The sequence below is a fragment of the Acomys russatus genome, chromosome X, assembly GCF_903995435.1.
Source record: "Acomys russatus chromosome X, mAcoRus1.1, whole genome shotgun sequence".
Classification (NCBI taxonomy): domain Eukaryota; kingdom Metazoa; phylum Chordata; class Mammalia; order Rodentia; family Muridae; genus Acomys; species Acomys russatus.
In genome coordinates this window covers 78,034,390-78,057,998 of record NC_067169.1, presented here as the reverse complement: position 1 = coordinate 78,057,998, position 23,609 = coordinate 78,034,390, and the positions used below count along the sequence as shown (strand labels likewise).

General features: G+C 40.6%; 1 protein-coding gene and 1 non-coding gene across 2 annotated transcripts; one reads left to right on the top strand and one right to left on the bottom strand.

Moving 5' to 3' along the window:
* The first annotated feature begins 8,737 nt into the window (after positions 1–8,737).
* LOC127184908 (melanoma antigen preferentially expressed in tumors-like) lies at positions 8,738–11,659 on the top strand. Its single transcript, XM_051141364.1, has 3 exons — positions 8,738–9,033; positions 9,807–10,391; positions 11,146–11,659. Exons 1-3 carry the CDS (start codon positions 8,738–8,740, stop codon positions 11,657–11,659), a joined length of 1,395 nt encoding a protein of 464 aa, XP_050997321.1.
* Positions 11,660–18,125: 6,466 nt separating this feature from the next.
* LOC127186135 (U6 spliceosomal RNA) lies at positions 18,126–18,232 on the bottom strand. The gene has a single exon (XR_007830364.1). It is a non-coding gene; the product is annotated as a U6 spliceosomal RNA (small nuclear RNA).
* Positions 18,233–23,609: the final 5,377 nt, after the last annotated feature.

Here is a 23,609-nt window from a genome sequence, read left to right as displayed (position 1 = left end):
ATCACCTGCTCTTGGTATCTCTTCACGGTTTATTTGGAGATGTTAGTAAGCAGCCTCCTCCAGTGGGGTAAATCTTCAGTACTGTTTAGAAAGGACCAAAAATAAGCACTGGATCACCATTATAGACCATGTCTGTAAAGAGACACAAATTTGCTTACATCCAACTACCACAGCACAAATGGGAAAAGAACAGGAATCACGAATATACTGTGCAGTGAACCATAGAGTTAAAACTGATTGTGGACCAAAGTGGAAATAGTAAACTGACCAAATGAACTGGGTGAGTGGGAGGAACCCAGGGACATGCAATGCCTAATAAAAGAAAGGAAAGTGGAGAAGGGAAAAATAGAAGCATGTTAGGAAGTGGAGGGGAAAGGACAAGGATAGAAGTACACTAGTAAGAACAAATATGTGAACAAACTAGGTAAATGTAACAAAAGGAATAAATACTAGAAGATTTAAAGTGCTGTAAGGTATAAATGATACAAAGGCACAGCGGGGCGGGGGGGAGGAAACACAATGGGCAAAACAAAACATTTTTAAGTGCCCAAGTCTTAGAGACACTTATTTCTAGGTCCACTAATATCGAAGCTCGCCAGCTGGACTTGGTGGAGAACTAAAACTGGAGTCTCTTTTTGAAAAATGTTTGATTTTACTGTGTGTCCTTTTATGGGTTTGTATGAAACACATGTTTCCTGGAGCCTGTGGAGGTCAGAAGTGGAGTAATAGCAAATGGTTCTGGGCTGCCAAATAGGTTCTGTGGACTAAACCTGGGTTCTTTGTGAGAGCAACAGTTTTCTTAACTGCTCAGCCATCTGTTCAGCTCAGAATATGGATTATCCATTAGTAACTTTTAGGCTGGTGTTGGAGCCCCTACCAGTCAAACATCAGTTAGCTAATGTAGCAGTTTTTAAAGACCTTCCCTTATTTGCATCCCACACGTTGCTTTGATAGCTATGAGTGGAGCAGATTCTCCTCATAGCGAGACTCTTTGGTTTATAAATTATGAGTGTGCTAATGTCCATGTCCAGGTGCATGTTACAAGTGTTTTTAAGCCTATAGGAAGGAAATAGAGCGCTGAGACTTGTGTTGGGATTTTGGTCTCATTGTGTTTTTTTTTTTCTTGGCCAACTGTAGACCACCTGTGAGATGGAGGAGGCTGCTGCCCCCTAAGGCCTTCGTGGATCTGAAACTCAGATTCTCAGTTTCCTCAGCATTGAACCATACAGAAGGTAAGTGTCATCCTCAATTTACCAATTCAATTGAAGGCTAGAGTGCACGGAGTCTTATGGTAGAGTTGGGAGTTAGAAGGACCCAAAGGGGACAGGAGCTTTACAGGGAGACTAGCAGAGCCAACAAATCTGGGCCCAGGGCGTGCTGCAGAGACTGATGCACCAACCAAAGACCAGGCACGGTGAGGACCTAGATCCTTTGCTCAGGTGTAGCAAATAGACAGCACAGTCTCCTTATGGGTCCCATAATATGGGGAGTAGGGTCTGACTCTGCCTTGGACTCTGGTGCACACAGTTGATCACTTTCCCCTGATGGGGCAGCCTTGCCAGGCCACATAGGAAGAGGGTGCAGGTGGTCCTGATGAGACTTGATAGGCTGGAGTCAGATGGTAGGGGAGAAGGGTTCTTCTTTTTGAGGACTAGGGGAGGAGGGAGAGGGAAGAGGGAGGAAGGATGAGAATGGGAGGAGACAACAACATTGGAGGGGGCTACCATCTGGATGTAAAGTGAATACATTTAAAATTAAAATAAAAAGAAAAGTATTAAGCTTTAACCCCCTCCCTCCAAATTAATAAAAGTTAAGGTGTGTATAGCTCAGGAAAAAAAGAAAAGAAAATGGTAGGCATGTTTTTCCATAGAAACCCCAGTCTCTGGGATGAAATAATGGCTCAGTGGTTAAAAGATATCCTTCCAGACCACGTATGTTCAGTTTCCAGTCCCTACGTGGTAGCTTAAAACTGTCAGTTACTCTAGTTCTAGAGGATCTTATACCTTCTGGCCTCCACCAGGTATGTGTGTGGTGCATAGTCATCATGCATGAAGGCAAAACACACACATAGAATAAAATAGAAATATCTGTCTCTTCATTGGGGTCATGAATTTTACATTTTGGGTGACCTTTCCCTTCACCAGTCCTGTCATAAAGCTGATCTTGAAGTCTTGTGGTGCTAGCCACTTTGGGCTGCAATGGCCTTTTTGTTCCTCCATGCTATGCAGCTGCCCTTTCATGTCTTCAATGACTGTGATGTTCAACATTTTTCTCATCCTGTCTTTTAATGGGGTCCGTCCTTTCTTGTCAGGAAGAACCACATAGTGTCACCATGGAAGAGAGCAAGCAATTGCTGTGTGGACACTCTTAGTACTAACAAGGTGATGAAATACCTTCTTAAGACAAAGATGATGTGCTGGCTTCACTAATACTGTGGACTTGTGGAGAATTGAAATCTGCCACTTAGGTGTAAACAGGCAGCATATTGCAGTCCACTTGATAGGGAAAGAGGCTATTTTAGCTAGGGAGCATCTTTCCATGTGAAAACAGTAAGGACAATTCATTGTTCAGCAGAAGTCAACTTCATTTTTTCTTCCTGAGGTCGAAGCACTCATAACTTTGGTATTTCACTATAAGTCTCCTACCACATTACCACAAAAAAGATTTTGTGGTACCCTGTCAGAGAGTACACTGCATATATTTGTTGTACTACTACCTTAGTCCAGTCATTAACCTGTAGTGTTTATGTTATGCCAGTGCAATGCTACTGTTACCTCCTTAAAAAAAAATAACCGTGGTGGAAAAAAAAAAAAAAACGCTTTAGAATATAAATTATCCTTTGTCTTCTCAGACTTTGACTCACTACATTTAGAACTTTACCAGGTACCTAGCCTGAAATAAATGCTACCTAATGGTGATATTCAGATTCTACCCTCTTGTTTCTTGAGACAAAGTTTCTCTGTAACCTTAGATTGGCTGTCCTGGACTCGCTTTGTAGACCAGGCTGGCCTCGAACTCACAGAGATCTGCCTGCCTCTTCCTCCCGAGTGCTGGCATTTTATTTCCTCATTCTTGCTACATATATTGATTGGAATTCCTTTAAAGGAAATCTGTCTTTTCTTCACCCCTTCATTTTTTTTCAGTTTATTTAATATATGGTTGTGAGTAATTAATATACCTTACATTATAATCAGACTAAAATATCATTTTGTCCCTTTAACTGTTCTAGCTCTGGCCATCGGGGTTGCCTTTTAGGTAGTCTTATATGCATATCTGTTACATTCATTTTCTGGCACTATAAAATTTTTAAGTACATCTTGGTCATTTTCTCACCATGGTCTTAGGTCTTAGATTAGGCCCATGTTCATTTCCCCTCCCCCTCTTCTTTTTCTTTTCTTTCTTTCTTTTTTTTTTAATTTTTAAAATAATTTTTGGTTTTTCAAGACACTGTTTGTGTAGCCTTGACTGTCCTGAACTCGCTTGTAGACCAGGTTGGCCTCAAATTCACAGTGATCCACCTGCCTCTGCTGGGATTAAAGGCATGCTCCACCACCGCTTGGCTAGGCCTATGTTCTCTAGGGTTCTTGTTTTACCCCCTTTCTGAGAATAATATTTAGAAACTAATGTCTTTCTGTATCTTCATTAGTATTGGTTTTCACTTCTGCTGGTCCTGCCCATAAACAGAGGTTGTATGTATTGTGTTTACCATGCATATGTTTATATAAACACATCTTTATATATTTCTACATTTAACTGTATGTGCTGATAATAAAAATTAGGACTCAAATACATGTGATTCTAATTGAATCTACCCTTATCTGTAAGCCACCTTTTCTGATTTACTGTGCATCTCTGTGATACACACACACACACACACACACACACACACACACACATATCTGCTATATATATAGTTATGATATATTCCTAGTCAGTATATAAGAGAGTAGTTTCAAAATTACTAACCAATATCCCCATTAAAATGATTCATTAACAAATGTCTGTGTACAGTTGTTTCAGCCTTTAGTTTGTAGACTAACTCTGTTTTCCAAAGTTTTTTCACAAACCATCTTCTTAGCCATTTCTTCATTGTAGCTACATTTATTTAAAATGCAGCTGATTTGGGGAGTGGGAAGGTGGATCACTTGGTCAAGTGCTGCCATCCAAGCATGAGGGGACCTCAGTTGGTATCTCCAGCACTAATGTAAAATTCAGGCATGACTCTGAATAGTCATACTGGGAGAAAAGAGGGGGAGGACAGAGACAAGTGAAACCCCACGGCTCATAGGCCTTCTTGGCCTTCTTGGCCAAATCAATGAGCTCCCATCTCAGAGAGAAACCTTATGTTCATTGATAGGGAGGAGTGAGCTAGAGGAAGACAGCTGATGTCAGTAGCTGTCTTCCACATGCACACACACACACACACACACACACACACACACAAGAATACACATGCAGGAACCAGCCCCAAAAGTATAGCTAGCTTCATTTGTTAATGATTCAGACCCTCCATATTCTGTTTTATTTTAAATTATTTTATTTTTTTCCTTGCTGTCAACAGTGTGCCGGTTCCAGGAAGCCAGAAGTGAGAAATTCTGTGGAAGTTCATGATCTGTGCATCGTACGGTATACTATTGTGTTCTTCATTATTCATTAATTCATCTATAAGTTACTTATAGTTCCTAATTCAGTGTAAATACTATGTGAATTACTGTGATGTATCACTTAGGGAAAAGAGGAATATCATCTATCAGTGTTAGGCTGAATATGTTAATGAAGGAATAAAGATACAAAAGGGTGTTTTGGCTACATGAACATTAATATTATTCAAAAAACCCAAGTTATATAAAACTGTGTATTTGGAGAAGCATCCCTCCTTCCTCCTCTCTTCTACCCTGTTCTTATTTCCCACTTCCTTCCTCCATTCCCCTGTTGGGATAACCAGTGCATACAGCTTCGGGATTATTCTCTCCTGTACTTATTTTGCAAAAAGGAGAAGTTATGCGTTTTGTTCTGACCTTCTTACATTAAAGTTAGGTAACATGAAAGTCCTCCTTCTTCTTACTATTTGTTTAATAACATCTGGAGGAATGACATCATGCCATTTCATAGAGATTTTATTGTTCCTTTCTGCATTTGCTTGACACATTTGTATGACCATATTGTATTTTCATTTAAATATTCACCTTTGTATGCTTTTAATATTTTGAAATTATAAGTAATGTTTTGGGGGAGGGAAGTAAGTAGAAAATGGGAGGGAGGGAGGAATGGGAGGATACGAGGGAGGGGATAACCATTGAGATGTAATGTGAACAAATTAATAAAATATCTTTAAAAAATAAGTAATGTTTCTATGTGTATCTTTAGGCATATGACCTTTGTACAGAAATAGATTGCCACAGGATATGCCCAGCAGTAGGGTTGTTGGGTCAAATTTAAGATCTTATGTAGTTTTGTTAGGTAGTTCAAAATTTTGTCCTGGAAGCATTTTACTAGTTTTCACTTCCACTAGAAATATATGAGAATTACTGTTTCCTCACAAACCCATTAACAGAACATGCTGCTTTACTTTTAAAATTTTGCCTGTAGGTGACCTGACATTAAATGATAAGCACATGATTGTTACACACACACACACACACACACACACACACACACACACGCACACACACACAATTGTCATTAAAATTTGGCACTTTTCATTTGTGGATTGTGTGAATTACTAATTTACATCTTTTCCTGAGTTTTATACAAAATTTCTGGTCCACTGTCTTTCAGTTTTATATTTCTGTAGATAATTAGCACATTAATTGTTTGAGAGGTTTACTGGTCTTTAAAACTCTTTTGGTTGCCTTTTGATTTAATTATGATTTCTTTTTATATTTTGAAATGCTTTCATTTTTTGTGTTGCCTCTAGAATTTGAGTAATATTTAGAAAGCCCCTTTATATGGTGAGATTAAAGAAGAGCTGCCATATTTTCTTTAAGAAGCTGTGTGGTTTAACTTCTTTTAAAATTACCCTTATCTTGTTTAGGAGTATTTTGCATGAATGTATGTGCATCATGTGTTTAACTGTGCCCTCAGAGGCCAGAAGAGTACATTGGAATCCCTGGAACTGGAGTTATACAGGTGGTTGTAAGCAGGTGGGTGCTAGGAACTGAACTCAGTCCTCTGGAACTCAGTCCTCAGTCCTCAGTCCTCTTAGCCATCTCTTGAGCCATCTTGCCAGCTCTTGGTTTAACTGTTTGCTTAGATCTTTAACTTATGTTATTATTCTGTATCACTATGCAAATAGCACATTTTATGGATCTACTTTAAATTTTATTCTAAATGTCTCATACTCCCCTTTGCTCCAGTGGTTTTTGCATGCTACCTTTATTATGCACTTACTTCCATTGGTGCTGACTTTTATTTCTAGGCTGTCCCATTCGGCTGTCTATTCTTTAAATTTTTTTATTTCATTTTATGTGGCTGGGTGTTTTGCCTGCACATATGCCTGTGCACATGTGCATACCTAGTGCCCACAGAGGTCTGAAAGGGTGTTGAATCCCTTAAAACTCAAGTTAGAGACATTGCAAGCTACCACATGGATGCTGGGAATCAAATCTGAGCCTGAAAGAGCAGCCAATTCTCTTACTTAACCACTGAACCATCTCTCCAGCTCCTAGTTTTCTATCTTACAGAAGTAACATGATGTTGTCTATATAGAAGTTTTCTAGATTTTATATTTCAGTTTGGTGTGGTATACATCCTTTCTCATGTGCCTTCCTTTTCGCTTATCTCTTTTTGCATATCCTTTCATGTAAGAACTTGACAATCAAGTTGTTTAATTCTATAAACTGCAGATATTTTTGCAGTTTAACTAAATTATGTATCTACTCAAGGAGGACAGACATATTTTTGATACTGAGATTGTCAGGAAAAATAAAATCACAACAGCAGCATTGCTTTGAGACACTTAAAATAGAATCTGGACCCCTTGTTAAACAAGACTTCAGGCACATCTACAACTAATGTTTTTAACTACACCGTCTGAATATTTACATACTCACAAAAGAACAGACTGACCTTGGAAACTAGCATGAATTTCAACTTTTGAAACAAATTTCACTAGCGTTTGCAACACTTTGTGATATTATCACCCTTGCTTCGTGAGACTGCCCAGTCCGTCTTACAAACAAGCTTGACTTTTATTTCAGACCAAAAAAAAAAAAAAAAAAAAAAAAAAAAATTACAGTTCTTGACAAAGGGGACACAATTAAACTCTCTTGCTCCATAAGCTGTAAAAGGAGCCCATTTTTAGAACCTTACACCGTGGTTTTCAGGACGGCTTGGCTCTTGTGTCTCCTGGGATTGCAATCCTGAGAAGTCTCGATCAACTTAATGTAACTCTTCTTTGCCTTTGACCAGGGTGATTTTTTTTTTAAATCTCAGTCGGCAAGTTATTCTATCTGAGGACCGTGTCTGAGTGGCAAGTTAGTCTATCCAAGGACGGTGTCTGAGTGTGCTCTAGACTAGGTATGTGACCAGCAACAGAATTTTTGCTTTCTGATGGTTTTAATGCTTTTGCTTGGAATTTTGCTCATTTGTATTGGTATTGCATCATTTTATATAGTACCCATTTCTATCATTCTATAGTCTGTCATTTAGTGCTGTCTAGTTTATTTTATCATTTTTTTGTGGTAGAGAGAAAGGGTATAAATACTCTGATTTAGTTTCTTATATATTACACGAGTCTTATTTCTTGATTTTGTTTCTTTTCTTATTACCAAAGTGCCTGGCAGTGCTTCTCCCATCTCTGCTTTGTCCTTCCCCATAAGTTCTGTTGTTCAAACACCGAAGGTTCAGATCAGTCATATCTCTTACTTAATGCCATTCATTTAGCTGTTAATGTGTATTAACAGAACATGAGTAACAATGGTATTTCACAACTGTTTCTAGTTTACATTTATCATATACAACTAATGCTTTTTTCACTCAGTCCTCAATGTTGCATTCCTTACAGACCTGAGGAATCACTATTCTGTTTTCTGTCTGACTGTGTTTTGGTGCTGAAATATGGGAGAGAACATTAAGGATTTAAACTGACCTGTTTAATGGAGTCTCTTCTCTAAATGGCAGCTGCTTCTTTTAGTGTTGGGACATATTTTTCTTATTTTATACTTGTCTTGAGCACAATCTTTCTGTCTGTAGTTTTGTGCCAAGTTGAAGCCCCTAATTATATTTTTCATTTGTATCTTTTGCAGTTTTTGTCTTTGTACCTCACTACCCACAATATATTGTGATAAAGTAGGACTAGCTGTAATTTCAATCTTTTGTCTCTCTGATAATTGTCAGTTTGATGTTTTGTTATTTTCCAATTCCATATTATGATGACTATATCAATATCAAGTCTATTTACAATTCCATTATTAAATGCTTTGTATTTTTTAAGAGGAAATATTAGGTGCCAATAGATAGGTAACCAACATTGTCTTCTACTAACTTGATTTCTAATGGTAGTCATTCATGTACACACATACATGCATTTGTATACACACACAGGAACCTTTGTACCATCAGAAAAATCTGCCTCTAATCTATGCCTATAGTAGAGCTTTCTTGAGGTAGCTACCAGTTTCATCAATATTTTGTTGTACAACTAATATATTTTCTGCATTGCTCACATCTGTTTTAAAGAAGAGTCTGTGAATCTCTTCTCAGGACTTCTAAATATCTCTCATTGTGATACAGGTCTATGATGATGGATGAAAAGGACCCATCCACACTCTTGGAGCTTGCTATACAGAGTCTACTGAGCAATGAGTCTGTTGCAATTCATTCTCTGGGGGAGATCCCAAGGGAGCTTTTCGTTCCATTGTTCTCTGCTGCTTTCATGGGAGGATATAGGAAGACCCTGACAGCAATGGTGAAGATTTGGCCCTATACCTGTCTCCACATTGGGACATTAAGTGTGCAGGAACCCCAGCGTGAACTCCTGAAAGCTATGGTTGAGAGTCTTCAGGTCCTTCCTGCCCAGGGCTCAGTTTCTAGGTAAGAATCTATATAACAGAGATGTAGCAAGACACCAGAAGTTATGCTACAGCCTGTTATTCTACCAAAAGTAGTAACTAGCGAATGCCAAAGATTTATATGTGAGGCTGTTGGCTCAGCACTTGATAATGCATTAAAGGCTAATATTCTTAGTGTTCATTATGAAATCTTTATTTATTTATTTATTTATTTATTTATTTATTTTTGGTTTTTTGAGACAAGGTCTCTCTGTGTAACAGCCCTGGCTGTCTTGGACTCCCTTTGTAGACCAAGCTGGCCTCAAACTCACAGAGATCCACCTACCTCTGCCTCCCAAGTGTTGGGATTAAAGGTGTGAGCCACCATGCATGGCATGAAACCTATATTATTGAGGATACTATTGGTGGATTTACATAGCATGTGTTATTACATGGGAGAAGGACAGTAACTTAAAGACTGGAGAGGATTTAAGGAAAATAAAAGATTGGGGGAAATAATTAAAGAATTCTGAACTTTCCTGGGATACACTTGCTGGCAATTGGCATTCAGAGCACAGACCGAGAGTGGGCCTTTAATCTCAGCACTCGGGAGGCAGAGGCAGGTGGATCTTTGAGTTCAAGGCCAGCCTGGTCTACAAAATGAGTCCAGGACAGCCAAGGCTACACAGAGAAACCCTGTCTTGAAAAACAAAAACAAAGTGCAGACCGAGTTCCTACACGTCACTGTTGATCCTGTGGGTTTACATTCAATTTTGCATACCTCTTAGATGTTCTGTCTCCTCTTTTTTTCTACAGGAGCCCTAAATTGAGGATCCTAGATATAAGGCAGGGCATTGACTGCAAGACAACATGCCCAGAATTTGGCATCAGATCGCCTACTTGTTTTCACAGCTGTACTCACTCTTTACGCTCTATTCTGAAGTTAGAAAGCCAGTGTAGCACTGTGGATCCAAAGCCTGAGACTCAGTCCTCAAGTCAGCCTATGGAGTTATTAGTCGATCTTTCCCTTGATGGTACCTTGAAAGAAAGGGAATTTTTTGCTTTGCTTCTGAATAAAGTTGAGCAGAGCTTGGGGTCCTTGCACCTCTGCTGTCGGGATTTGCAAATTGATAGATTTTCTTATGCAAAGAACATTCTCAAGTTCCTAGATCTGACATGCATTCAGAACCTGGCAGTTGATCAGGCTTCCCTGAACGAAGTAACCGCCCTTATGGCTCATATGACCTATCTGGACAGCCTAAGTCTGTCTAAAATTACCTGTAAATCTTTGCATGGGAGAGTCTTCCGAGTGTTTCTCAACTGTCTTGGGCGCATGAACTGCCTGAAAGAGCTCAACTTGTCTTCCTTCAGCCTCACAGATCATCTGGACAGCCTACTCAGGTGAGGGCTTGAGATATGTACCTGGGATCCCAGAACTGCTTGTTAAGACAGAGGAGAAATCATTCTTGGGGGTTCCTGAGATCCTCAAAAACTCTTTCTGCCTTCTATCTCTGCCCTCCTGAGCGTTTGAAAGTAGTCATGCCAAAAAGAGTCTTTCCTAGTCTGAGGAGAAAAACAGAGTTGCTAAAAAACTGGTCATCTAAGCACACGCAGGCAGTGTGCTCAGTGAAGGTGAAAAGAGCAGTGCAGTACTTCTCTAGCCATCACGAGATGAAGAGGAGGAATTGAGAGAAAGTTTATGTTACAGCACAGGCAACCATACTTATAGCCATGTATACCCATAGACTATGGGCCAGACCATTTCCCTAATGTGCTATCTCCAAGGTTCAGGCCGGGAATGTGGAAGCTGTCATTCATGGACAGGCCACAGGGAGCTTCCGTTTTCTTGCACCCTCTGCCTTATCTCTTCTAAGCAGCTGAACTAGTCCCACCTTTAATTATATTCTAATTATTAAATAGATAATATTTTCCACTAAATCTTTGACACAAGCCTCTTTAATAACGTACTGTGAAAATTCTCAAAGATACAAATTCTGAGAATATAAAAGTAACTTCAGGGTCAAAAATCTATTGAGTGAGTTTGAGCCCGTATTGTTAGCTGCTGCAATGTTTGTATGTGAAACAGTTCGTTTTAGATTCCTCAGACTATTTTCTCTCATCTGATCATCATGCCATCTTTGTTTTCTCTCTACAGAGCCTTGCCACCAAATTTGGATTTCTTGTATCTGCCATTCTGCGAAATTTCTTACAGAGATCTCAAATTTCTGTCCCAGAGCCCTCAGGCCACCCACCTAAAGCTATTAAATCTTAGTAACAATGCCATGTATTGGGATGATTATGGGCCCTTTCAGATTCTTTTGCAGAAACTCTCGGCTACCTTGCAGCACTTGGCTATAAATCATTGCCATTTAACAGATGCTGCACTCTCTGCTATCCTTCCAGGGATATCTAAGTGTTCCCATCTCCGTGTGATTAGCTTTGTCTCTAATCCCATTACGATGCCTATGATCATCAGAATCCTTCATTACTTAACACCTTTGTTGGAGTTGAAATACGTGATTTACCCTATCCCAGTACATTGTTATGACCAATGGCATGTCAATGGCAGCTTAGACAGACAAAAGCTGGCTGATGTCCAAGCACAGCTGAAGGTGATGCTACAAGAAGCAAAGCGAAGCGACATGAACTGGATCACTTATTCTCAGTAAACTCCCAAGTTCAACTCAGTTTAAGCCCTAAAATGTGACCTGTTAATTGTTCAATGTTCCTTTCTGGAGCTCCCAGAATCTTATGTGAGATTCTTATGCTGTAGAAGAGTATAGTTAGGAAGTATAGACATGTAAGTTATTGACATAAAGCACTGACTCTAAGAAAATGGAGAGCTATGTGTCTCTTTGTTATTGGTCTTGGTCTTCATCTTACTGACTAAAGTGTTTGAGCATGTGATATGTAATGACTGTATCGTGGTATACTGTATGTTTCATTTACCCCTGAATACCTAACATAATTTAACACTATTGCAACTTTTCCTTGTTTGTAGAGTGTGAGTCATCTTTGGAGACAAAACTTTTACCTGCTTCCCAAAGTTACTTTAAGTTACTCATATTGAAGGATCCCCTGGGCTACTTATGAGAAGCCTTCTGGAACTCACAGTGAGGAAAATAATTTTCATAACACATTGACACATTCAGTTCTAGTGTTACCTCATTTCCCATGTGTCAGACTATGTCATACTTCAAATATCTATTGAGGATATTATTCTAAGCACTCAGAATGAAAATGCAAATAGTACAAATGTTTCATGTGAAGCTATTCAGAATCCAAATGTTTATGTTTTATTTGTCCTTCTACTCTTTCTTAGGTCACCATTTATTAAAGTTATTTTATCCTTTTGGATGCAAGATTTTTCTTCTCTTTTTCTTGCTATACTCTCTGGTCAATATATAGTAACCTCCGCATTTTTGGATATCTACTCAAAAGTTCACGGCTTAACTATCTCCTCCTCAAAGAGCTTATTCTCTCATGTCTGACAGGCAATATACCTGAGATAATTGACTTGGAAGGAGGAAAAAGTTTGTTTTTTACTCTCAGAAGTTTCCCTTTATGGTTGGTTAGTCCCATCACTTTGGGACTTTGGCAAGGTAGATGAAGGATGGTAGAGAGAGAGTCTGTGGCACAGAGATATGGTCTCATTTTATGAGGGCTGAAGAGCAGAGAGAAAAATGTGAGCTCTAGGGTACAATAATGTACTCAGTGAGATTTTTAATACTGATTCTAGTTTTGTAGATTACATTTTGAAGTTAGGAAGAATGAACTTTTCAAATGACATATAATTCACATGTGATATAACATCATAATCATCACCACCATCACCATCATTGTTGTTGTTATTACTATTATTGGTTTTCGTTTTTCAAGGCAGGGTTTCTTTGTATAGCCTTGGCTGTCCTGGACTCACTTTATAGACCAGGCTGGCCTCGAACTCACACAGATTCGCCTGCCTCTGCCTCCCTAGGTTCTGGGAGTAAAGGCGTGTGCCACCATCTCCTGGCTGTGATATAACATTTCAAGTACCTAAAAGCAAAGAAAAATTTATTGATTTATTTGTACTTCTCCTATTTCTTGTATTATAATAGGTTGCACAAATTTTCATAGATCTAAAGAAATGTTCATATGAGGAACAGTTGCTGTAGACTGCTTCTTTTTTTCTACTTATTTTTTTTATTAATTTATTCTTGTTACATTTCAATGGTTATCCCATCCCTTGTATCCTCCCATTCTTCCCTCCTTCCCATTTTCCCCTTATTCCCCTCCCCTATGACTATTCCTGAGGGGGATTACCTCCCCCTGTATATGCTCATAGGGTATCAAGTCTCTTCTTGGCTACCTGCTGTCCTTCCTCTGAGTGCCACCAGGTCTCCCCCTCCAGGGGACATGGTCAAATGTGAGGCACCAGAGTACGTGAGAAAGTCATATCCCACTCTCCACTCAACTGTGGAGAATGTTCTGACCATTGGCTAGATCTGGGAAGGGGTTTAAAGTTTACCTCCTGTATTGTCCTTGGCTGGTGCCTTAGTTTGAGTGGGACCCCTGGGCCCAAATCTGCCTATCATAATGTTGTACTTTAGGTTTCTAGGACCCTCTGGATCCTTCTACTTTGCTATTCTCCCATGCTTCTCTCATCTAGAGTCCCAATTGGATGTCCTCCCCTCTGTCCCAGTTTCCAGGTAAGTGAAGGCTTTCATGGGACATGCCCCTTGGGCTAGTATGCAGATATAAGTGAGTATATACCATTTGAGTCTTTCTGCTTCTGGGTTAACTCACTCATTATGATCATTTCTAGCTCAATCCATTTATCCACAAATTTTGGGAATTCCTTGTTTTTAATAGCTGAGTAGTATTCCATAGTGTAAATGTACCACAGTTTCTTTATCCATTCTTCTACTGAGGGACACTTAGGCTGTTTCCATGTTCTGGCTATTATGAATAAGGCTGCTATGAACATGGTTGAGCAGATTTCCTTGTTGTGTGCTGGAGCATCTTCTGGGTATATTCCATGGAGTGGAATAGCTGGGTCTTGAGGAAGCCCTATTCCCATTTTTCTGAGATAGCACCAGATAGATTTCCAAAGTGGCTGTACTAGTTTGCATTTCCACCAGCAATAAAGGAGTGTTCCTCTCTCCCCACATCCTCACCAGCATGTGGTGTCACTTGAATTTTTGATCTTAGCCATTCTGATGGGTATAAGATGGAATCTCAGCATTGTTTTGATTTGCATTTCCCTGATGACTAAGGAGGTCGAGCATTCCTTTAAGTGTTTCTCAGCCATTTGATAGTCCTCTGTTGAGAATTCTCTGTTTAGTTCCAAACCCCATTTCTCAATTGGGTTATTTGGTTTGGTGGTGTTTGATTTCTTGAGTTCTTTATATATTTTGGACATTAGACCTTTGTCAGATGTAGGGTTGGTGAAGATCTTTTCCCAGTCTGTAGGCTGTCGCTTTGTTCTCTTGACAGTGTCTCCTGCCTTACAGAAGCTTCTCAGCCTCATGAGGTCCCATTTGTTAATTGTTGACACTAAGGCCTGGGCTGTTGGTGTTCTGTTCAGGAAGTTGTCTCCTGTGCCAATATGTTCCAGGATCCTCCCCACTTTTTCTTCTAAGTGACTTAGTGTCTCTGGTTTTATGTTGAGGTCTTTAATCCACTTGGATTTGAGTTTTGTGCAAGGTGACAAATATGGGTTCAGTTGCACTTTTTTACACATAGACCTCCAGTTAGACCAGCACCATTTGTTGAAGATGCTATCCTTTTTCCATTGAATGGATTTGGCTTCTTTGTCGAAAATCAAGTGACCATATGTGTGTGGAATCATATCTGGGTCTTCGATTCAATTCCACTGATCAACCAGCCTGTTGCTGTGCCAGTACCATGCTGTTTTAATTACTATTGTTTTATAGTACATTTTGAGATCAATATGGAGATTCCTCCGGAGCACCTTTTATTGTACAAGATTGTTTTAGCTATTCTGGGTTTTTGTTTTTCCATATGAAGTTCAGAATTGAACTTTCAATGTCTTTTAAAAATTGTGTAGGTATTTTGATAGGGATTGCATTGAATCTGTAGATTGCTTTTGGTAGGATGGCCATTTTTACTATGTTAATTCTCCCAATCCATGAGCAAGGAAGATCATTCCATCTTCTCATGTCATCTTCAATCTCTTTCTTCAGAGTTTTGAAAATTTTTTCAAACAAGTCCTTCACTTGCTTAGTTAGAGTAACTCCTAAATATTTTATATTGCTTGTGGCTAGTGTGAAGGGTGTGGTTTTCCTAATTTCTTCCTCTGCAAGCTTGTCATTTGTGTATAGGAAGGCTACAGATTTTTTTTGAGTTAATTTTGTATCCAGCTAATTTGCTGAAGGTGTTCATCAGATTTAGGAGTTCTCTCCCCTGTAGGAATTCTCTGGTGGAATTTTGAGGGTCGCTTATGTACACTATCATATCATCTGCAAATAGGGATAATTTGACTTCCTCCTTTCCCATTTAGGTACCCTTGATCTCCTTTTGTTGTCTTATTGCTCTGGCTAGAACTTCGAGTACTATATTGAAGAGCTATGGAGAGAGTGGACAGCCTTGCCTTGTTCCCGATTTTAGAGGAATTTCCTTGAGCATCTCACCATTTACTTTGATTTTGGCTATTGGCTTGCTGTATATAGCCTTTATTATGTTGAGGAAAGTGCCTTGTATCCCCGATCTCTCTAAAACTTTAAACATGAATGGGCGTTGGATTTTATCAAATGCTTTCTCTGCATCTAAGGAGATGATCATGTGGTTTTTTTCTCTTCAGTTTGTTTATATGGTAGATTACATTGATGGATTTCCGTATATTAAACCACCCCTGCATGCCTGGAATGAAGCCTGCTTGGTCATGATGTCTTTGATGTCTTCTTGTATTCCTTTTTGCAAGTATTTTCTTTACTATTTTTGCATCGATGTTCATAAGAGAAATTGGTCTGAAATTCTCTTTCTTTGTTGAGTCTTTGTGAGGTTTAGGTATCAATGTGACTATGGCCTCATAGAATGAATTTGGTAATGTTCCATCCATTTCTATCTTTTGGAGTAGCTTGAAGAGTATCGGTATTAGCTCGCCCTTGAAGGTCTGGTAGAATTCTGCACTGAAACCATCTGGCCCTGGGCTTTTTTTGGTTGGGAGACTATCAATGATTGCTTCTATTTCTGTAGGGGAATTTGGAGTATTTAGCTTGTTTATCTGCTCTTCACTCAACTTTGGCAAGTGAAATTGTTCAAGAAAATCGTCCATTTCCCTTAGATTTTCAAATTTTGTGGCATATATGCCTTCAAAGTAGGATCTTATGATTCTTTGTACTTCTGCAGTGTCTGTTGTTATATCTCCCTTTTCATTTCTAATTTTGTTGATTTTAATACTGTCTCTCTGCCTTTTAGTTAGTTGGGCTAACAGTCTGTCTATCTTGTTGATTTTCTCAAAGAACCAGCTTTTGGTTTTGTTGATTCTTTGGACTGTTTTCTTAGTTTCTAATTTGTTAATTTCAGCCCTGAGTTTGATTATTTCCAGACGTCTACTCCTTTTCGGTGTTTCTGCTTCTTTTTTTTTTCTAGGGCTTCCAGTTGTGTCATTAAGATGCTTATGTGCGATGTTTCCAATTTCTTTTTAAAGGCGCTCAGTGCTATGAATTTTCCTATTAGCACTGCTTTCAATGTATCCCACAAATTTGGGTATATTGTTCCTTCATTTTCATTGAATTTCAGAAACTCCTTGATTTCTTTCTTTATTTCTTCCCTGACCCAGTTGTCATTTAGCAGAGAGTTGTTTAGTTTCCACGTACGTGTAGGCTTTTTGTTATTTCTGTTGTTGTTGAATTGCAGCCTAAGAGCATGGTGATCTGATAGGTTACAAGGTAGTATTTCAATCCTCTTGTATCTGTTGAGGCCTGCTTTGTGACCTAGGATGTGATCAATTTTGGAGAAGGTTCCATGGGATGCAGAGAAGAAGGTATATTCTTTCTTGTTTGGGTGAAAGGTTCTATAGATATCTGTTAGATCCATTTGACCCATGGCATTGGTTAATGATGTTATTTCTTGGCTTAGTTTCTGTTTCAATGACTTATCCTCCAGTGAGAGTGGGGTGTTGAAGTCTCCCACTATTATTGTGTAGGGATCGATGTGTGGTTTAAGCTTTTTTTAGCAGATATTTTACAAATGTGGGTGCCCTTGTATTGGGAGCATAGATGTTCAGAATTGTGATGTCATCTTGGTTGACTTTACTTTGATGAGTATGAAGTGTCCTTCCTCATCCCTTTTGACTAATTTTGGTTGAAAGTCTATTTTGTTTGATATTAAAATGGCTACACCTGCTTGCTTCTTGTAACCATTTGCTTGGAATATTTTTTCCAACCTTTTACCCTGAAGTAATGCCTATCGTTATGGGTGAGATGTGTTTCTTGGATGCAGAAGAATGTTGGATCTTGTTTATGCACCCATTCAGTTAGTCTGTGTCTTTTTATTGGAGAATTGAGACCATTGATGTTGAGAGATATTAATGACCAGTGACTGTTAAGAGTCTTAATTTTGATGTTGTTTCCAGTTGAGTGTTTGTGTGGATGTGTTTTTTCCATGGTATAGCTATCTATTTCCTGAGTAGTTTTGGTTGTAGCTTGACCCTTTGGGATGGAGTTTTCCTTCTAGTACCTTCTGTAAAGCTGGATTTGTGGATAGGTACTGTTTGAATTTGTTTTTGTCATGGAATATTTTGTTTTCTCCATCAATGGTTATTGATAGTTTTGCTGGGTAAAGTAGTCTGGCCTGGCATCTGTGGTCTCTTAGGGTTTGCAGGATCTTTGTCCAGGCTTTCTGGCTTTTATGGTCTCTGCTGAGAAGTTGGGTGTAATTCTGATAGGTTTGCCATTAAATGTTATTTGGCCCTTTTCCCTTGCAGCTTTTAATATTTTTTCTTTGTTCTGCATGTTTTGTGTTTTGATTATTATGTGGCAGGCAGTTTTTCTTTTCTGGTCAATTCTATTTGGTGTTCTGTAGGCCTCTTGTATGTTTATAGGCATCTCTTTCTTTAGATTGGGGAAAATTTCTTCTATGACTTTGTTGAGAATAATTTCTGGGCCTTGGAGTCTGATATCTTCTCTTTCTAAAAATATGGAACGCTTCACCAATTTGTGTGTCATCCTTGTGCAGGGGCCATGCTAATCTTTTCTGTATCGTTCCAATTTTAGTATATATGCTGCTGAAGCGAGCACTAGACTGCTTCTTTGTGGAGATTTCCTTGGTTTGCAGTTCACATTTAACATAATGTTGCTAAAATTATGTGCCCCTGTTTTGTAGCATTACTTTTTGCTTATGCTTCTTTCAACACTGCCCATCCTAAATACTGTCTGCATACCCTGTGCTCTCTTTCTGATCAACCTAAGAGTAGGATGATACTAAGGAGTGAGCAAGATTTGAATGTTTCCTTTTATGCTACAGTTCTGGCTCTGTCACCATATCCTGAGAAGAAAACAAGAACACATAATGAATGGAATTCAACCTGAAAATGTGACCTGTTAAGTGTTCGATGTTCTTTTCTGGAGGTCCCAGAACCTTATGTAAGGTTCTCAAGTTATAGAAGGCTATAGCTAGGAAGTATATGAATTATACTTATGAATATAATTATGAAATTTGAAAAAATGAATTAAGAATACCATTCTTGTACTGTGAATTGCCAATTACTTTTGCCAGAAAGTGACTTTCAGTTATTTGCTTTTAGCCAATTAGAAAATTTATCTAAGTGACTTTTAAAATAAAGAATTGATTACCTGGAGGTGGTTATGCACACCTGTAATCCCAGCACTTGGGAAGGTAAAGTCAGCCTGCCTGGCCTACAGAGTGAGTCCAGGACAGCTAAAGCTACACAGAGAAGCCCAGTCTTGAATCCCCTCCCAAAGGAATGATTAATAACAATCGTTAAGGATACCATATCCCAAGAATTGACTGCTAATCTATAACCAAGCCCTTCTATTAGTATTTGTTGGGGACAACAAATGCAATTAGCACAATATTCCCCCCACACCAGAAGACTTGTTTTTTTAAGCATGCATTATTAACCTGAAACAGATGTAATTCCTTCATTAGAGTAATAGAGTCTTATAAAGATAAAGAAGCTTCAAAGCAAAGAGTTTGACTCTTGCCTACCTAAACTGTACTTACTTAGAAAGAATTGTATTTCCCATCATGTCAAGGATGAGAGAGAACCAGGGGCCGGGGGCAGAGAATATCACTTGAATCTATCAAACAGCTAAGGTTTAATTCCACGGAGGACTCAGCTGACAAAGCCAAAGTCTAGCTTGGAGCTGCCTCGTAGAGCCCCATTTATGCTATAGCACTGCCCCTCGGGGTGGACATGGTATAGTCTGGGTGGAACCCAAGGCTGGAAACTATACAAGCCTCTCCTTTGGATTGAAGAGTTTTCCAGGGAGGAGTTCAGGCAATAGTGCACTGAGGGGCTGGAGAGGCAGGCAGGAGTTCAGAGAGGAGAGACAGGCTGCTTGGAGAGTGCTGTCATCTGATAGGCCCAGTGGGCAGCCCTTCTGCCTGAGAGAGGCTGGCCAGTAATCTTGTGGGAATGCAGAGTCTAGGGAATTTAGGTTAGAGTGTAGCCTGGAGGGCGGCATTGTGCCAAGGAACATCAATGCCCCACACACACTCAGTGCTTTTTGTTCATGTGGGGAGACCCCATATACCTCTGGGAACTTGAGATCATCTCACAAGTGGTTCTTGTTGCTGTATCTTTTACAAATGTTTTTGAGGGCACAGGGAAGGGGGTATACAATGGCTGTGGGGTTGGGAGCAGGGACAGAGAGCAGACCCTGTGGGGGAGTTTCCCTGAGATAAGAGGACAAGTAACTCTGTTGCAATGGACTCAGGGCAGAAGAGATAGAGCCACTGTCCCCAGTGGCATAATCAGTAGGATAGCTTTTCTCTTGGCTTGTTTATCTGTGAAGACTTTGGTGGTGTCAATGAAATAGGTATTGTCCGGATCTACAGAAGCATGAGCTAAAGGCCTTTGAGTGACAGGATCCTGTGGGTTCCTATGCCTGTCCACCTGGGGCCTAGGAAAAACTATCACTGCCTTGGACTGCCTGGAATTCAAATGGCCATGGAAACCCTGTGGGCTGTGGGGAGACATGCAAATGGGCACGTGCTGAGCCTTAGAAGAGGGATTTCCTCTGCCCTGCCCCCAGAGTTTCTGCCATCACTTCTAAAAAGATATGTGTCTCACCAGCCTATGCTCCATGGGGGGGCACCAATCCAGAGCCACCCTCCAAAAGCATCAAGTCTCCACATTCTAACCCTAGACAACTCACACAAGGCCACTACTGTGCAAGATGCAGTAAATACTGTTTAGGCAACCAGGGCTGTCTGATGGAAGGCTTTGTACCCCTAAGCTCTCCAGGCTTTGGCTTTTCAGACAGTTTGCACTTCATAGTCACTGCAGACTATCTCTTCCCCAGGTGTCTACCTGGACTACTGCTCCTGCACAGGCCTTCACTGAGTGTGTCCTAGCTCTCCCCATCACTGTCCCTCCAAGGGCCTCTATGGTCAGAACTCTGTCAGGATGGAGGCAGGAAGGGAGCCTAGATCGGCTCCAGTTGTTCGGATCTTGGGAAAAGGACTGTGCTCTCAGTTCTGGGTGAAGTTTTACTCTTTGCTCACCTGACCTCATCTCAAGGACTTGTTGCAATAGGCCCCAGAGCTGGGAAGGTGACTCAGTGGGTAAGAACACTTGATGATAAATTATGAGGACCTGAGATTGAATCACTAGAAGCCAGGACAAGAGCCAGCAGCACCAGCACACATGCTTGAAAAGTCCAGCTCTGGTCAGGTCAGAGGTCAGATACAGGAGGATGTCTTGGATTTTTTTTTGGATCACAGCTAGGCTTCCGTTTCAGTGGCTGGCCCTAAATCAAGAGAAAAAGTTGCCAAGTAGTTGACCAGGACAATTATTAAACATCCTCTAAAGGGATGTTGGCTTAGACCTAGGTCCCTGGCTATCATTTCATAAGTGCTAATTTTCCTAGGTGTGGTGGGCAAAACTGGAAAATTCTTCAAGCAGCTGATATAGGCTTCCCAGGCATCCAGATGCTATGGAGTCCTATGGCTGTATGCCATTGGGATGTTGCCATCATGGAGAAAATAAACTAAAATCATGTGGCTGACCTAGACCTATGGTCTCTGTTGGGAACATGAGCATCTTCACTTTTTGTTAAATTATTTTATTTTACTTTTTTTAATATTTCATTTTATTATTTGTTTTGTTGGGACCTCCAACTCCATCTTGTATATAGTCTCCATCTTGTACTAAGCTAAAGCCCCAGAAACAGTCTCAGAGTCAAATATCCTGGACACATGGAGACCACAGTGTCTCACCTCTTGCTTTGTTGGTTAGCTTCTAATCAGGACCAAAGGCCAGAGGCTGCTGAAGAGGCCCTGATCGGCGGGTTATCAAGAAAACCACCAGAGATACTTGACATAGAAACCCACGTAGGATGCCAGGTATGACCTACGTAAGGTGCCAGGTGTGAAATACGTTGGAACATATAATGCATGCGTCAATTTGATTGGATGCTCTGACCCCCACACACACCTAATTTGTGATTTTGTTTTAGGTTTTTTGTTTGTTTGTTTTTTGCTTTAAAAAGTCACTCTGCTCCATCCCTAGTGACAGGGTTTGCATCCCAAACCAGCCATATCCCTGATATATCTGCTCTTGAATAAAGATACTTTTGGTTTCTTCAAACTTGGATTATTTTCCCAAATTCTCAGACCAAAACAGTTTGTATGTATGTATGTATGTATGTATGTATGTATGTATGTATGTGAGACAAGATTTCTTTGTGTGGTCCTGGCTATCCTGGAATTATCTGTGTAGACCAGGATGGCCTCAAAGTCACAGAGATCTACCCATCTATAGCTCTTGGGTGCTGGCTGGAATTAAAGGCATGCCCCACCATTGCTTTTAATTTTAATTTTTTTAATGTACAGTGCTGTTGATGGAATCCAGCATCTGTTGCCTCCCTCCTTGCTACTAGGCACAAGTAGCCTTCCCCAACCACACCACCAATATCAGCAGCCTATGCCAGAAGATTAAGAGTCGCTGAGTTTTAATACTTCGGTCTCTCAGAAGGCAAAATCTTTGTAGTCACCGGACTACCTCAGCTATCTGTAACTGTTCTTGTGGTCCCGTGCTAAAATGCACGTGGGGGCATGCGCAGCTTCTCTCCGGAAGACCTCAGAACCAGGCTGAGATTGCCTAAGCTCCTCCTTCATAAAGTCTGCTCACTTGGTTCAGTCAGTCACAAGACCAGGCTCTCCTCCTCTCAGCCTTGAGAATCAAGCCAGGCCCTTTCTGGCTTGTGTTTGCTGTGGACTCACGGAGCCTCCACCTCGCAGAAGGCCTTCAGAGTCCTTGTCCTTGCCCTCGGGGTAAGGAGGAAGCTTGATCAGACTCTGGCTTAGACTCCCCGCATTTCCCAGGAGGCATTAAGGTACTGCAGACTGACTGTCCTAGACCACTTTTCTGGTAGGAGGCCCACCAGCTGATCTGGGGGATTTGCTAGGGTCGGGGGACAGGGTAGGGAGGGAGCTGCTTTAAGGGGTAAGGAAGCAGCTGCTACACAGCACAGGTAAGTCCCAGGAGAGGGCTTTTAGGTGAGGTATGGGAGGGCGTTCTGGTGGTGGGCAGAAGAAGGGGCTTGCGAAGTCAAGAGATACAACAAGGCAAATGAGCCAAGCTGGAGAGGGAGATGAGAATGAGCAGCATCAGCAAGGCTTTAAAGACTGGCATTCCTTCACCTGTACAAGGCAGGACTCCTAAAGGAGGGCAGGGCCATCGTCCCCTTCCTTGGCCTTCTGCCTGGGGTCATCCGCCTGCTTGGATTTTTCTACCTCTTCTGCAGTGAGATGCCCCTCCTCTGAAACTCCTCTGACCCTTTCTTTTAAGGCTACCAGAGACTTTCTTCTAGCCAGTTCTCACAGTTGATTGCTGGATGCAGTCGTCATTTTCCCGCAGCCTCTCTTGTGGCTGCTGCTCCCTGGCTTCTTTTCTCACCTAGCACTTGCGCTGGCTATAACAGTTATCAGGAAGAAGGAAGTGATTGGAGGAGGGAAAGGAGGGTGGAGGCAAAGGAGAGCGGGAACTTTCACAAAGTTTGAGATTTCAGTGAGCTTATCAACACGGGGACAAAGTAGATACTCTGAATTCCGTAAGCTGAAATTCTCTAGTTTTCATGGGGGCAGTTGGCACAGGGACATCCATCCTATTGTGTTCAAGCTCTCCTGAGGCCAGAAACACCCTGCGATTTACACCATCTATACTCAGTTTTGTTCTATAGTTTTCTTGCTGCAATCTTCCTCTTCGTGCTTCTGAAGAAAGTGGTAGTGCAAAGAGCTGGTACAGCTGCAATCTTAAGGGATGCCTTGGGACTTTTGTGACATTGTGACTGTGGTAGTGAATGAGTATAGCTGAGAAAGCAACATGGTGCTTTCATTCCTGGCATTGAAAAATGCTCTAAAGCCTATTTTGTGTGACCGAGAGTTTTAAATAATCTATTTTCTTCCCACTTCTCCCATTTCTAAGCT